The following is a 14,856-nucleotide window of genomic DNA, read 5'->3' on the forward strand; positions in this document are numbered from 1 at the left end:
CGGAATGTCTTGTATAGAGCCACTGCATAGACTGCTTCTGAAAAGAGATCATCCCAGAGCAGGGTGACATGTTGATACAGGTATGTTTTAAGTTCATAGACGAGAAAATGCCTGATTTTTGTGGGGAGATTGGGATTTACAGTTGAGGTGGTTTGAACAGTCTTGTAGGAAGAGAAGTGTTGTACGTCTTGTGCCAAGACCTGGCTCTTACATAAGAACTCAATAAAACGATGGCTTGCGCATCTGGAAGGAGTTCTTTTCTTGTTTACACAGAAGCTGGGATGTTTCCCATTGTGTTCTGAAGAATCATCTTTGTGATTTAGCAATGGTGTGTGAGGCAATCAGATCATTTGTGTATTGTATCATCGATGCTCACAAAAGGTCTTCGAGGTAAGTAGCAAGGTATTAACTTCATCAGAGGGGTGAGGAAACCCAGGCTGGGCTGTTGCGACCACATATGGTGAGTAAGTGGTAGAACCTGGTGTCCCACCCTTGGGAGGGAGGGACTAGTTAACAGGATTTCTTTAATGGAGCCTGGCTCCTTTACTGAGAAAGCTTTGCTCATGCCAGCCTCTCCACCTTAGCTTCTGGAATGCCCTCCCGCATAACACCTTCCCATTCCTTTTCAGTGCTCCAAATCTTTCTAGATCAAGCACATCCCAACCATCTTTTCTCAAGCCTTCTCCAAATCTATTCAGCCCACTATCCAGACTTCAAGGCTAATCCCTTAATCCTTTCAACCGGATTCCTTCCCTGAAAACTTCCTAACTAGAAAATCTAGACTGATCATTGTCATCCAGCCTTCTTCACCAGAATTCCTGCCACCTAATTTCTCTCCCCTTCAGTTGAACTTTTATTATTTATATTATTTGTATACATCTTGTCTCTCCCTCATCCCTGGACAGTGTAAACACAGTGCTCCGCTAAGGAGAGGGTTGGAGGTTCGAGTCCACCCAGGGATGCCTTGGAGGAAAGGCCTGGTGATCTTCTTTTGAAAAATCAGCCATCATAAACCTCGTCGAGCCACGAGTCAACGTCAGTCTGATGACCACTGTTCAGAAACCCACAGGGACAGTTTTACCCTGCTCAATGGCTGGGAGTGGACTTGTTGGCAGTGAGTTTGGACTTTGGAGTGAGTGACCTCCAAACCAGATTGTAAGCTTCATGAGGCAGAGAGAATTTTCATCTTCATCCATCCATCCATTACAGACTTAAGTCCACTTTGGAATCATAGTGTTTGTTGAGGGTATCTGTTCTACCCACCTGCTCTTAAATGGTGAAGACAGATATTTTCCAACCCTTAAGCTCTCTGTGTAAAAAGAATGCATGGGCTGTCCTAGGTACATCCAACAATGTGCTTACTCTTTGCTAGGTACTGGACAAAATACTTGACAAAGACTCCTAGAGGTCACTCAACTCGTAAAATCCGGCAGCCAGGATTCAAGCAGACGGAATGAGCCCAGAGTCCATGTAGTTCACGAGGAACTGAAAGTGTCTTGCTGTCATGGAGATCCATTTCCTTTCTAACGCCTATGGGAAGATAGGAAAAAGGGAGAGATAAACTATTATCTATTGGGCACCCAATGACACACAGTATTAATATAATCTTTGCAATAACTCTACAAAGCCGGAAGTATGGACTCCATTTTACAGGCGAAGAAACTGGCTCCCAAAGTGACTAAATAATCAGAAGTTTAGCTAGCCTCAGTTATTAGCAGAGTTAGAACCAGATCAGGTTTCCTCGCTTTTAAAAAAAGCGCCCTTTAAGGACCAGTGTATAGAACGCCTTGACAGAGAGTACATAGAGGGCAAAGGGACATCCGTATTACCACCTAAGAAAGGTGTGAACCTACCCAGGGACTGTATGATATATATTGAAGGATGACGAGAGAATGTCAAAAAGGCTATTCTATAAACACCCACAGAGGAATTGGTTAATTAAATAAAGGAGCTGCCAGTCTTGGGCTGAGATTCAAACCCTCTTCCCTGGAGGCAAGGGCAGAGAGGGCGCCACTAATCTAAGAAACTAGGGAACCGCCTCCAGAGACTTACCCTCGGCCCCCTTTCTCTCATCTAATTGGCCACTTCTTGGCCCCGCCTCCGCCGCCTAGACCATTCAACAGCCAAGCCTTACCCACGACCCGGCCGGAACATCCAATCAGGTGTCAAGTTCCTCCGGCGAACACTTCCCCCCCTCCCCTCCTGGCGAAGTGCCTGATTCTCACTGGTGATTGGCCAGACCGCAACTTAGGCTACGCCTCCTCCTCCTACAGATTGGTCAGCGGTCCTTGGTCCTGCGTCCCTCCTCTGTCCGCCCCCGCCCCGCTCTGTCGTCTCCCCCCCCCCACCCCCCCACCCGAGGCCCGGCCTTGGGCGAGCCGCGTCCGCCGGGGGTTTGGGCCCCGCCCCCCCAGTGACGGCCCGGTCGGGAATTGGCGGTGGCGCTGCAGCCATTTCCGGTTTCGGGGAGGTGGGTGGGGTGGGGTGCGGAGCGGGACTTGGAGCCGCCGCCGCTGCCGCTGCTTAGAGTCTGCCTGGTGCCTGGTGCTGCCGGGACGATGCGGCCGGGGCCCGGAGGCTGCTGCTGCCGTCGCCCGGCTCGGGCGAACGGCTGCGTCGCGAACGGGGAAGTGCGGAACGGGTATGTGAGGAGCAGCGCCGCTGTCGCCGCCGCCGCCAGCCAGGTACGGTGGGGCCGGGCGGGCTGGCCCCCGGGAGCTGGCGCCCGATCGAGGCCGGGCGACCGTGCGGGGCTGGCGGAGGGGCAGCCGGGCGGGGCGCGGGCGCGGTGGCCGTCTGCGGAGGCGGGCGTCCCGGGCTGCTCAGGTGTGCTGGCCGCGGTGGCCGGTCGCGAACCGGGTCCGACCTGAGCCCGGCAGCCCCCTCGCCCCGAGGCTGGCCTTTGCTCCCTCTCCTTACCTGCCTTGGCGCACGGTGAGAGCCTCCTCTTGGAGGGCGTAAGTGGCCCCTCGAGGCCACCAGCGGCAAAGAAACTTAGAGGTGTTGCGAAGAGAAACGCCCTGGCGGGAGGCGGGGGGACTGTGATCAGAAGCTCTGCTGCTCACCCAAAGGCTCAGCCTATTCTGTGGCTCTGCGGGAGAAAGCCCTGGCGATCTCTTTCTGTAAAAGAGAAGCGTAGAATCTCCCGTGCGAGCAGATCTCCTCCATCACCTGAGGTCGCTCTGAGTGGAAACGTGACTGGAGGGCCCTAAGGACCACACGAGGAGGAGACAACCGCCTCGTCTTTCTTCCTACTGCGCTCTGGACCCTCCCCACCTGCCGACCCTGGGCCCTAGAGCTAGCAGTAGCAATTAACCCACTACTTCCAAAGTACAGCCTCTTTCTTCCCCGGGTGCAGGAGAGGCCCGTCTTGGTATTAAGATGCGGCGCCCTTGACCCTTTGAGCAAGATTGTTATAACGCAAGGGGGTTGTTGAACTGGTGATGACTTGTTTTGAGTCTACACTCATTAAGGAAGACTGAATCACCAACGGAGTTCAGGCAGTTCTGCAATCTTCGAAAAGTTCCGAATTCAAGACCATAACGTGTATTCAACCCTCCAGTCCTCTGGACCGCAGATCTTCTGCTGATAGGTGTATGTGGAGAGCAGCCAGTTGCCTGGATGCAAGCACAATGTTGTTGCAGAGAGTTTTGTGGTCATTTGCAATGGACTCTTACTCGTTTGGAATCTAGGGGAAACATTAGAGTAGCCTGTCGTCCTCAGCAGGAGTTGTGGCAGTTGCTGGTCTTTGATAGGGTGGTGATCTTCTTAGAATTTGGCTTTCACGTGAATACTAGGCAGCCTCCCCAGTCAGCATGCTTGATGGCTCAGGCCTGTGGCTGCTCGGTGTGAGCAGTAAGTAGCCTTTCTCTGGGTCATATGGAGGTGCCGAGACTGTGAAAGTTAGCAGGGAAATCAGAAAAGAGCAGTTTACTCTCCTGGGGTTGTAAAGTGAAAGGCAAATGAATACAAACTTGCTTTCATTTTTTAAAGAAGACGTGTGTGAGAGAGGAAGTGAGGCAAATGGATTCACTATAAAGGGTAGAAGGACATTTTTGTTTTCCTGGCAACAAGTGGCCACCAGGACTAAATTGTGGGATAAACTTACCCAGAATGCAATGGGTATGAGTTAGAAAATAGATCGCAGGTAAATAGGAGACATGTTTTTTTTTAAGAGGTCAAAGGAGATCAAGAGGTGTTTACATTTTAGGGATGCTTTCTGTGTGTGAGGGGATCTGGTGCTGTAGCGATTGTGTGTGTGTGTGAGTGTGTGTGTGTGTGTGTGTGTGTGTGTGTTTTCCATCCCAAGAAGTTAGGTTCTGATTCACGAGTAAGTCCAGCTCCTTGCTCTCATAACTTAGAACAACTGAGTATTTGTAGGTATATCATGAGCCCTGATGGTGTAGTGGGTTAAGTACCAGGCTTCTAAGTGAAAGATCAGTGGTTCGAAACTGCCAGCCGTTCCCAAGGAGAATGAGGAAGCTATCTGCTCGAGTTAAAGATTTACAGCCCCATGTACTCAAACAAGCAGCCATCTAAGTGAGGGGTCAACTAAGTCTACATGGAAGAGGCATGTAGTGATCCAGCTTGTGTGATCCACAGGCGACAGGTACAAAATCCAAATATGACGAAGGGAAAAGTATCAGGGTTTAAATTGTGAACACCCCATTTGTATACAAGGCTTTGGAGGACAGTGAGACCCCCAAACCCATCTGCAGAGTACCTCGTCAGATTAAGCTGCTGGCAGATCCCCCTCTAGCCACAGGCAGGCAAGGGTCTTGAACAGCTTTACTCTCAGATATAAATCATTGTGATCTTGAATATGCTGGATTAAATTTGATACTTGGTCAGTTGACCTCCCTCTTGACCCAACCTGAATTTGTTCCAGGTGCAAGCATGGCTTGCCTGTTCCATGACAACAATTTCTTCCCTGGCTTTAAAAAAAATATGGATGGTGGTCTTTTCTTATTTTTATTTTTGTCTTTATACTATTATTATTTTATCCTCACCACTTTGTTTTTTATTGTTTGTTGAGTCCCCCAGTTTGTGAAGCACAGAAGGAGTAGATGTGTAGAGACAATAACTGGTGCAAAGGTTTATAGGGGATGGAGGGGTGGGCGGTGGAAGATAGGGAGGGTGAGGGGATTTGAGAAACAATTAATTTGAGGAGGAGGGAACATTAAACTGATGGTAATTTCACAGCTCATTTTAAAGTGATTTAACCATGGGAGTATGTAATATGTGAATATTATATAAAGAAAACCACGGGGGCGGGTGGGGAGAACCAAGGGGAAAGGGTTTTCATGTATGGCCATTGAGTTTATGTCAATGGTAGGAGAATGACTAGCCAAAGCATATCAATAGTGGCTGTACTGCATGAAGTGACAGTGAATTATGCAAGTAGAAGTTGTGGAATTGGAAATAAAGTAAGTACCTAGGGGCCTGGCATGGGAGGCTTGGAGGGACAGGGGCGACAATAGGAGTCAAGAAGAAAAATGTTCTGAAATCGACGGTGGTGATGATCACATAGCTCTTCTTAATATGATTGAATGATTAAATGGTGTGCTATACGAAGTACATGCCAATAAAACTACTTAAAAGAAGAGATTTTCAGCCCCACAGGCCCGCTGTGGGTCCGAATCTATTGGATGGCAGTGGGTTTCGCTTGGTTTGGGTGTAGGCAGGTTTCTTTCAGAGCTTGCTAGCTAATCAGTTGAAGAACTATCAAATAACATGAAAATGTTAAATTATGTATGGCTGTAACATGACTTTCAAATGTATTTTAGTGACAAATTCCACTCAAGGTACATGCAGGAAATTTGGAAGGATGGGCAGGTGGAATGCCCTAAGGAATGGTTAGGGCTGCAGTCTCTCTTTAAGAAAACGATTTCTTTTACAACCATTTAAAAAAAATAAGATTTGGGGCTTGTTGTTCTGTGTGCACATCACTATAGATTAGTGGTTCTCAACCTTCCTAATGCTGTGGCCCTTTCATACAGTTCCTCATGTTGTGGTGACCGCCCAACCATAAATTATTTTCGTTGCTACTTCATAACTGTAATTTTGCTACTATTAGGAATCGGGCAACCTCTGTGAAAGGGTCATTGGACCCCCAAAGGGGTGTTACCCCTCGGTTGAGAACCGCTGCTATAGATGGACATTCTTAGTGAGAATACTCCCCTCCTGCTTTTTCTTTTAAGCAAAAGAACGTATCGTGGTAAGAAGGATAGGGCCCTGAGATATCTTTACTTGAAGAAATATGCTAGAGCTCCTGCTTCTATCTCTTTCCCCCTTTTTCTTGGGGAAATGTTGCCAATCGTGCCATAAAGCATCTGCACAAGGTGTTAATCACACAGCTAGCTATGTGTCATGCTTTTACTAAGAGGTAAATTTAGTTCGGGACATGGTTTTAAAACCAAGCTCGGAATTAATTTCCTATGTATCCCATGTCTTTTCATGAACAGGAAAGAAATTATACCAGAAAACTCAGGAGTCTGTCCCTGTGTCTGCAGGACGAATGGGTGTGCTCGAAACGCAGCTCCGTGAGCTGGCGCCATCAGAATTTGATTGGGGAGATCTTGTGATTGGAGGGAGCAAGTGTAGTTAGAAGTTACTGTTTTAGGAGGGCACTAGACACAAAGTTTTCCCCAGAAAGAATAGCAGTCCTTTTCCAACCTGCCAGTCAGATGTGTGGGAGGAGGGCCAGCCCTTAGGTAGAACCCACAGCAGCTCTGTGAAGGGGCTCTGAGTGTGTGGGTCTCCATGGGACAGATAGTGTCATCTTTCTCTTGCAGTGCAAGCCTACTGAGCAGACCTCCAGAGCTCCTGTATGTAAGGAAGCTCACGCTAGGGAGAGAGAGAGAGAGAAACTTTGAAATCTTTACAGGAGTAGACAGCCTCAGCTTTCTCCCATGGAGCCACTGGTGGGTTCAAACCACTGATTTTGTGGTTAGCAACTCAAATACTTATAATCCACTACTCCATCAGAGCGTCTTTATGTAAGATTAAAACACAAAGCAAAAACAAAACTCACAGCCATGGAGTTGATACCAATTGACAGCAACTCGATAGGACTGGGTAGAACTATTCTGGTGAGTTTCTGAGACTTTTAACTGTTAACAGGCTGTGGTCGGCAGGGTTCTCTAGAGTAGAAAGCCCTGTCTTTCTCCCTCGGCTTGGCTGTGGTTTCAAACTGCCGACTTTGAGGATTGCAGTCACCCCCACCCCCAGGGCTCCTCTTAGATAAGGGGTAGCAATTAGATTTAGGGGAGCTTTGCCAGAACTTCAAAGAGCTGGAAGGAACCTTTAAGGGTTTATGTCTTTTTTAGATTTTATTAAAACCAACCTCCATAGATCATTCTGTTTTACTTTCAAAGACCTCTGAGGATTTGCAAGAAATTTTCTAGCATGTTGTAGTGTGGGTTGTCCCAGGGATACAAACGAGACCCGTTCCTAAGTGTGTCTTTAAGTTGAATTTGTAGGTAAGTCAGAACAGATGTGTGTAGTCCTTAATTGGCGTTGCTCTTCTAACATGTTTAAACCCACCTGAATCGACTTGGTGGCAGTGGTTTTTTAGTAGACAGGATGCGAAACCTTTAAAAGCTGCATGTGCAATGGCTTAGAGACATGGGCAGTGATGAACAATTGGTTACAAAAACAAAAAATTTGTTGCAGGTGTCCAGTGGGGTGAGGGTGGGGGCTAGAGGAGCGTTAGTTGGATCATGTCAAAAAATGATAGAACGTCAAAGGGGCAGCACTCCCTTTGTGTGATGGTCTGCCTTTGTTATGATCTGTCTTTCTGCAGATGGACACTTAAATAAATAACTATATTTACGTGGCACCTGCACTTGAATCCCTCTGAGGAGAACATTTTACCTCCATCGTCCACGTCTTTAGAAAACTTTAAGAGTCGGACACACATTTTACCATCCTTAATTGCAGTGGTTCTCAACCTGTGGGTAGCGACCCCTTTGGGGGTCAAATGACTCTTTCCCAGGGGTTGCCCGATTCATAACAGTAGCAAAATGACAGTGATGAAGTAGCAATGGAAATAATTTTATAGTGGGGGGGGTCACCACAACATGAGGAACTGTATGAAAGGGTCACGGCATTAGGAAGGTTGAGCACCACTGCTTAATTGATTCAAAAGCATGTAAAGGGGGCAGGGGGAAGTTCCTGCCCTTGAGACAGTTCTGAACCTTCTTCCACTTGGGGGTCATTTAGATTTTTATCCTTTGGGAGTAGTTTTAAGGAGACCTAGCCGCCAGGATAAATAAATTTGTCTGGAGGAGTAATTGGGGCCCAAGTGATTTTCCTTTATCAGATACATAATAAGATTTGCAAAGTAGGAAGAACAATGTGTTGGTTCTGATACTTAACACTTAATGAGGCAAATGAATAACTAACGAAGGTTGGTTGACTAAAAAGCTCGGGGACAGTCCACCTGTTCAGGTTTAGCAAGGCCTGATGAGCCAATCCATGGACTGTAATCAAGACGCTGCAGAAATAATGTTGTAACTATCTCCACCTTGTGGGATACATTGCAAGGACTTTTTGCTCCAAGAGAAATGATATTGTATCGCCGTTTTTAGCTGGCGGTATCTGAAAGGTTCAGAATCATGTGAGGCCCTCAGGAATTCTCTCTGATAAGATTTCTTGGAAGTGGGTTCAAGTGAGCCATCTAAACTTACGAGAATAAATTCTTGTTCCTGATTCTTAAAAAAAAAGGAACTTATAACTTTGCAAACATGCACTGTTCTGTGGATTTTACACAAGGAAAATATTTAATGCTCAGAACATCCAGTTTATTTAAAGGGACACTGATGTTGTGACGTATCTTGTCTAAGGGTACATGATTTGTAACTGGTGTGTCAGATGCAAATCCAATTAGTCTGACACAGAATTGGTTTTATCTTTTACTTCCTCTCTTTCACTGTCTTTAAAACAAGCTATTAATTTTTTTCAACTTAGAACTTACGTAGCCTTCTAAACTTTTGTGTATTATTCTTCCTATCAAGAACTGATACATCTGTGTTAATGGCATATATATGTATAGTGTTGCATCTATCTTTATATTGACCTATGTATATTATTATAATTTCAATTATACGTGGTACAGAATATAAGGGTTTCCAGGCATTTAATAATATTGTAGAACATATAAATAAAATTTTAAATGATAAGCTTTCAAAAAAAAGATTTCTTAAAAAATAAAATAAAAAGAATCCTTGGGAATTATGACCTTGAATTTAATCTATACAACACCATAATTTGTGGTTTTCACACACAACCACATAAATAACGTGCACATTCCTATAATGTGCACACCACATGGAGAAAACTAATGTGCAAGGGGTTTGCGTCCCCCACACAACCTGTATGACATGAGTGTTGTGATCTGTGTGAAATACGACAGAAGGTGGTGTAGCGTGGTGGAACATGGGTGTCAGGAAGGCCAGCTTGTCTGCTCTTCAGGGCTCAGGTGCCCTAGGAACTCTAGTGCTCTGGGCAAGACAGGTCATTGGTCACATTCGGTCAGATTCCATGTTTGGAAAGAAAGAAGCAGTGTGTATTGGTAGAGTAGGCCATTGAAAGGGCTGGCTAGAGACTGTTTGCATGCTGAGTGGGTGTGCCTTGCTTGTGTAAATAAATGGCTTGTGGCCTCAAAAGTCAGTTGCCTTCTGCATAGCTTCCAAAGTATACTTTCCAATGTGTGTCCGATTAACATAGGAAGCCCTTTGCTTCCAAACCACCATTTTCAGAAAAATTCTCTTGCATCTCTTGCCCTTTAAGAGTCCTGGTACCTTACTGGCCCGTTCTGGAGCTTGAGGCAGACATTTTTTGGTGTGTTTGTAGTCGTGTTTTGGGTATGGACATGTAGGACCATAAAGAAGTGGAGTAACCCCGGATGGAGCGCTATTGGTTAATGTTGAAACCAGACTGCTGCTTTCTGGTAACTACTTCTTCTTTTTCCTTCCCCTCTAGAACGTCTCAAGTGCAGTGAAATATGCAGATGTACTGGGACTAGGGATCTGATCCAGCTTTGCTCCAATAAGACACTGAACTTGGGGGAATATAATTCAGCTCTGTTTGTAATCTGAGAAGCTTTAGAAAGTATTACACGGAGAGAGCACTGGCCAGTCAAATAGGATGGTGTTCAGTTATTCAGCTAAGCCTCTTGCTGCCAAATGAGTAAGCCCCTTAGCAATGAACTGAACTTTTACTGTTTGCGTTGTTCCCCGTACATAAGAAGAAATCAGGAAATGTTAGCTGAAGGAATGAGCAAGAGGCCAGTGAAGCCTGGGGAGATGGTGAAATAGATAAAAGGGAGGGCATTCCACAGAAAAGAAGTTGCCAAGACTGCAGTGCTGGGGGCCATAATGATGTGGGGAGGACACATGCGCGCGCATGCACACACTGCTGAAGGTTGAGGGTGTCAGAATCCCAACGCGCATCGAGACTGTTTCATCAAGGAAGCTTATCCAGTGCTGCTGTCACAGAATGACTTTAACAAACAGCAATTTATTTTCTCAGAGTTTAGGGGGCCAGACATCTGGACTGAACCCTAGCTCCAGGGAAAGACTTTCTCTGTTGGCTCTGGAGGAAGGCTTTGTCTCTCGTCCTCAATTTCTTGGTAATATTCATACGGGATGGCCGCTGTCTTCCTCTTTCTGCTTGCTTCTCAGTGCCTGTTCTACTGCCTTTCTGTCTCCAAGGTGATAGGCTCAAGATGCACCCCCGCATTTTGATGGCCTCGTTAACATAACAAAGAAACCTCCTTTCACAGGATAGGGGTTAGGGTCTACATGCAGCACCTGCTTTCAGAAGACAAAACTCTGGGTGATATGAAAATCATACTAGGTCCCATGTGCTGAGTGCCTGCTGTGTGCCAGCCCTTTCCCAAGATGCTTCACCTGCCTCATCCTCCAAAGAGCCTGGTGAGTTCAGTGTGAGGGGTTTCAAAAGCACACGTATTATCCCCACATCACAAATGAAGACTGAAGTCCGCATGGTTTCAATAATTGAGCCAGGTCAACAGGGAGTTTCATTGGAAACCTGGGTTATCTTCAGAGCTGACTCTACTATGTCCCTGGGCTGGGCAATTCCTAAGTGACTGGCAACTTCTGAGAGAAGTGTTTCACGGATACCAGATGACAACAAACCCATTTCCTCTTTGGAGAATGGATCGGGAGGCTTGGGTTTTTGTAAGAATTTTACTGAAATGTCCTAGCCTCTCCCTCCTACACTCCACACAAACCAGAGCAGTGGTTCTCAACCTTCCTAATGCCTCGACCCTTTCATACAGTTTCTCATGTTGTGGGCAACCCCCCAACCATAAAATTATTTCGTTGCTACTTCATAATTGTAATTTTGCTACTGTTATGAATCGGGTGACCCCTTCAAAAGGGGTCATGACCCACAGGTTGAGAACCACTGTATACTAGAGGAAGCAGTTTGGAGCTTTGCACCTGTCATAGACTGTTCCACATTCTGAATGTATATTTCTGGAAACGTTCTGCCACACAAATAAGGAGTCTACGTTTTTTCTCTTGGGATCGAATTGGGATCCATTCCCACTTTTTGCCTATAAGCAGCTCATGTAGAATGGACTGAAAAGTGCTTACAAAGCCAGCTATCAAACAAGTATATATTTTGGTATTTGTTATTTTCTGATTAAAATCATAAAACTGGAGACCTCCAGGTGTGTGTGAACTGAGCCAGTGCAGGTGGGGCAGCCCCGCCCGTGGCGTTCCCAGGGCCAGTGTGTCATAACTGCTGAACTCCAAGCCAACCCCTTGCTCATTGAGTCAATTCCAACTCATATGGACCCCATGTGACAGAGTCAGACTGCCTCACGGGGTTCCCAGAGGTTTCTGTTCTCGTTACAGAGACAGATTGCCTCATCCCATTGCAGTGTATAGCACCCAGAGATACACAGGCAAATTGTGCATCCGTGTAAAGTTTTTATCCCCCTCCTTTGCGTAGAGCTTGAGGGGGGAAGTCAGAGAGAAGAGATTTTGAAAAATGCCTCTGTATTAAAAAGGGAGCTTGTATGTTGGGTGAGTTGCAGGACAAGGTGGGTTCTCATCGAGCAGTCTGTACGTCCATGCCATTGGCTGACACTGGGCACACTTTTCACGGTGGCTTGCACTGTCCTTATTGCCGTTCTGCTGTCCTGATGATGTTACCCGAGCGTCAGGGACGCAGGCTGCAACGCCAGTCTCCTGCAGTGCAGCTGGGGGATCGAACCACCAACCTTTCAGGTAGCGGCTAAGCACTTTAACCACTGTACCACCCGGTACACGGTCTCTGTGCAAGGTGACCCTAGACCTAGGGCTCTAATTGATGCCACACCAGTGTGACTCCCAACAGCTGGTCCTCTGTCTGGAGCTCTGAGGCATCAGTGGGACGGCATCCGGCCCAGGTAGACTAGCGCCTGTGGTGTATTCTTTATCCGTGTCTCCTGTGAGAAAAACACCACGTTATCGTGGTGGTGGTAGTGGTGTCATAGGATGTTTCACCTTTATTTGGCTTTTCTCATCACGATCTTGTCATTTATACCAAATGACTGGGTGAGGCTAGACAAACAGGGTGCTTGTGGCTACCACGGGGGTGGTGGGAGGAGGTTGATAGCTTGCTATTAATGTAAATGAAGTAAATAGCACCTTTGTGGGGTTGGGGCCATGCAAATAAGAAGTATGGCTTTCGAGTGGAAGGGTGGGTTAGTTTTACCATCCCATTAGACTTCAAATGAGCCGTCCCAGAGGGTGGAAGGGGAGACCTTAGTCCCACCAAGAAAGTAAGAGTGCAGGGTGGACCCGGAAGCCCGCCCAAGAGCTGTCATGTTGGACATGGCGAGAAGCAGCAGCAGCAGAGAAACACCTGCCTGTCCAGGAGATTGCTGGAGACTGGCCGTGTCTGTCCAGGTGCGAGAAAGTGAGCGCCTCTGGACAGGAGGCTTGCTGTCAGATCCAGGCTCCGCCCCCAGGACTGAGAGCGCTGACCCCAGCTGAAGGCTTATTGGCGGATTGGGCTGCCTCTGGGCGCTTGTCAGTTAACACTTACCCCACCAGGCGACAGAGGCCAGAGAAGTTGTCCCGAGCAGAGATCGCTGTGATGTAAGTCCTTCCAGATCTGGATTATGACTTGTTACTTGCATAATCATGATCATGAGTATTGCCTGGGAGGGCTGGCTGGTGTCCGAATTGGTAAACAAGTTCGATAGAGAGGAGTCTTTGAGCCCCCCTTCAGGGTACCCAGCCGTGCTCTCATGGGACGGCCATTCTCCCCTCTTCCGAAGTTAGAGAAGGTCAGACGCCTCCACCATGTTATTTTTACAGTTGTAAAAGCAAGTTTCACGTGAACATTTGTATATTTATACTAAAATTTAATGACATGTAATATTTCTCCTGTATGAAGTAGGATCCTTTAAAACTTTTTTTTGCCTCAGGAGGCGTTAGAAAAATACTGTGTATACTTATAGAACAGTAGCCCGACATAGGAAAATACACAGAAAACAAAGGCTTTCTGAAATTTTATAACTCAGAACCAGCAGTAACCACCGTCACATTTGGACCAACATTGTCCTGTTCGCATAGATGTATATACAGCACATATGTTCTCTCTCCCACCTTGTGTATGTAGTATATGTGTTTTTATGTGTGTGTAGAGAGGGGGGAGAGAATATATGCCTGTCCTTGTTGGAAATGTAAAATTTTGCATAAGGGAAATACTGTACATGTTTACAATAATTTCCTCACTAACATTATTAATACAGTAAAACGTGTGAAAGCCAGAACCTGTGGAAGGCAGACATTTGTAGAAGGAAAGCAAAAATAGTTTCCACTACACAGCGTGCAGTAGAAAGATGGTGTCTGCCCACCTGTCAAAGGTGGAAAACTTGGGAGACCTGGAAGAAGCAGCAACGCTGCCCCAATCCTGCCCCGACTCTCAGGAGTCTCATTTTATGTTGTGTCACTAGTTACTGTAGGTGAACATCAGACTGCTGCAGAAAGCATTGAATCCCATTGTAAGAATAAGGTTTATTCATCTAACCAATCATGAGCATGAGGCTCTCACCCATGTCTCCAATGTGCAAGTACATTTCCTTAGACTTGCAAACGTTTTAAAGGCTAGGTCCCTAGGAATGACACAGCTGGCTCCAAGGTTTATCTATAACTATTGGATTCTGAGCAAAGTGTCTTTCAATAAGGTCAGATAAAAGAAGGATTTTAAGGGTTTGTTGATTTCTAAATTGCTGTTGATCACAAGTTTCTTAAAAAGTGTGAGGACCTTCTTAGGCATAAGTCAGATCATGACCCTATCCTCGTGGATCTGTCTTTAAAAAAACCAAAAAGCAAACGGACAAACTTACTATCAGGTTGATTCTGACACACAGCCACCCAATAGACGGAGTAGAACTGCCCCTTTGAGTTTCCAAGGCTGAAATCTCTCTGGGAACAGACAGCCTCATCTTTGTCCTGTGGTACAACTGGTGGTTTGGACAGGAGACTGTTAGGTTTGCAGTCTTATTGCATAACCCACTAGGCCACTGGGACTCCTTTTGAGGTTAAAGGTACAGTAGTTAAAAACAATAAAAGCTTTCTGGATGTTCTTACTAGTTATGGTAAAGGGAAATTACTTGTTATGGCTCTTCAAGCTATGGCTTGTAACTCTCCCCAAACGATTGGATCTCTCTCAAACTCTCACTACCATCCAGTCCATGCTGACTCTCAGCGATCTTATAGGGCAGAGTAGAACTGTGGGTTTCCGAGGCTGTAAGTCTTTGGGGGAGTAGAAAGCTTCATCTTTTTTCCTGCAGAGCAGCTGGTGGTTTCAAACTGGTAACCTTGTAGT

General features: G+C 46.3%; 1 protein-coding gene across 2 annotated transcripts in view; it reads left to right on the forward strand.

The window, feature by feature from the left end:
- The first annotated feature begins 2,479 nt into the window (after positions 1-2,479).
- Positions 2,480-14,856, forward strand: part of SPTLC2 (serine palmitoyltransferase long chain base subunit 2) — a 100,527-nt gene continuing 88,150 nt past the window's right edge. Inside the window, exon 1 of one of the 2 annotated variants that reach the window (XM_075531085.1) lies at positions 2,480-2,684. In XM_075531085.1, the coding sequence (XP_075387200.1) occupies positions 2,559-2,684 (126 nt within the window). In that variant the 5' untranslated portion in view covers positions 2,480-2,558. The remainder of the gene's footprint in view (positions 2,685-14,856) is intronic. The other variant, XM_075531084.1, reaches the window with a different exon arrangement.

This window comes from Tenrec ecaudatus, chromosome 14, assembly GCF_050624435.1.
Source record: "Tenrec ecaudatus isolate mTenEca1 chromosome 14, mTenEca1.hap1, whole genome shotgun sequence".
In the NCBI taxonomy this organism is placed as follows: domain Eukaryota; kingdom Metazoa; phylum Chordata; class Mammalia; order Afrosoricida; family Tenrecidae; genus Tenrec; species Tenrec ecaudatus.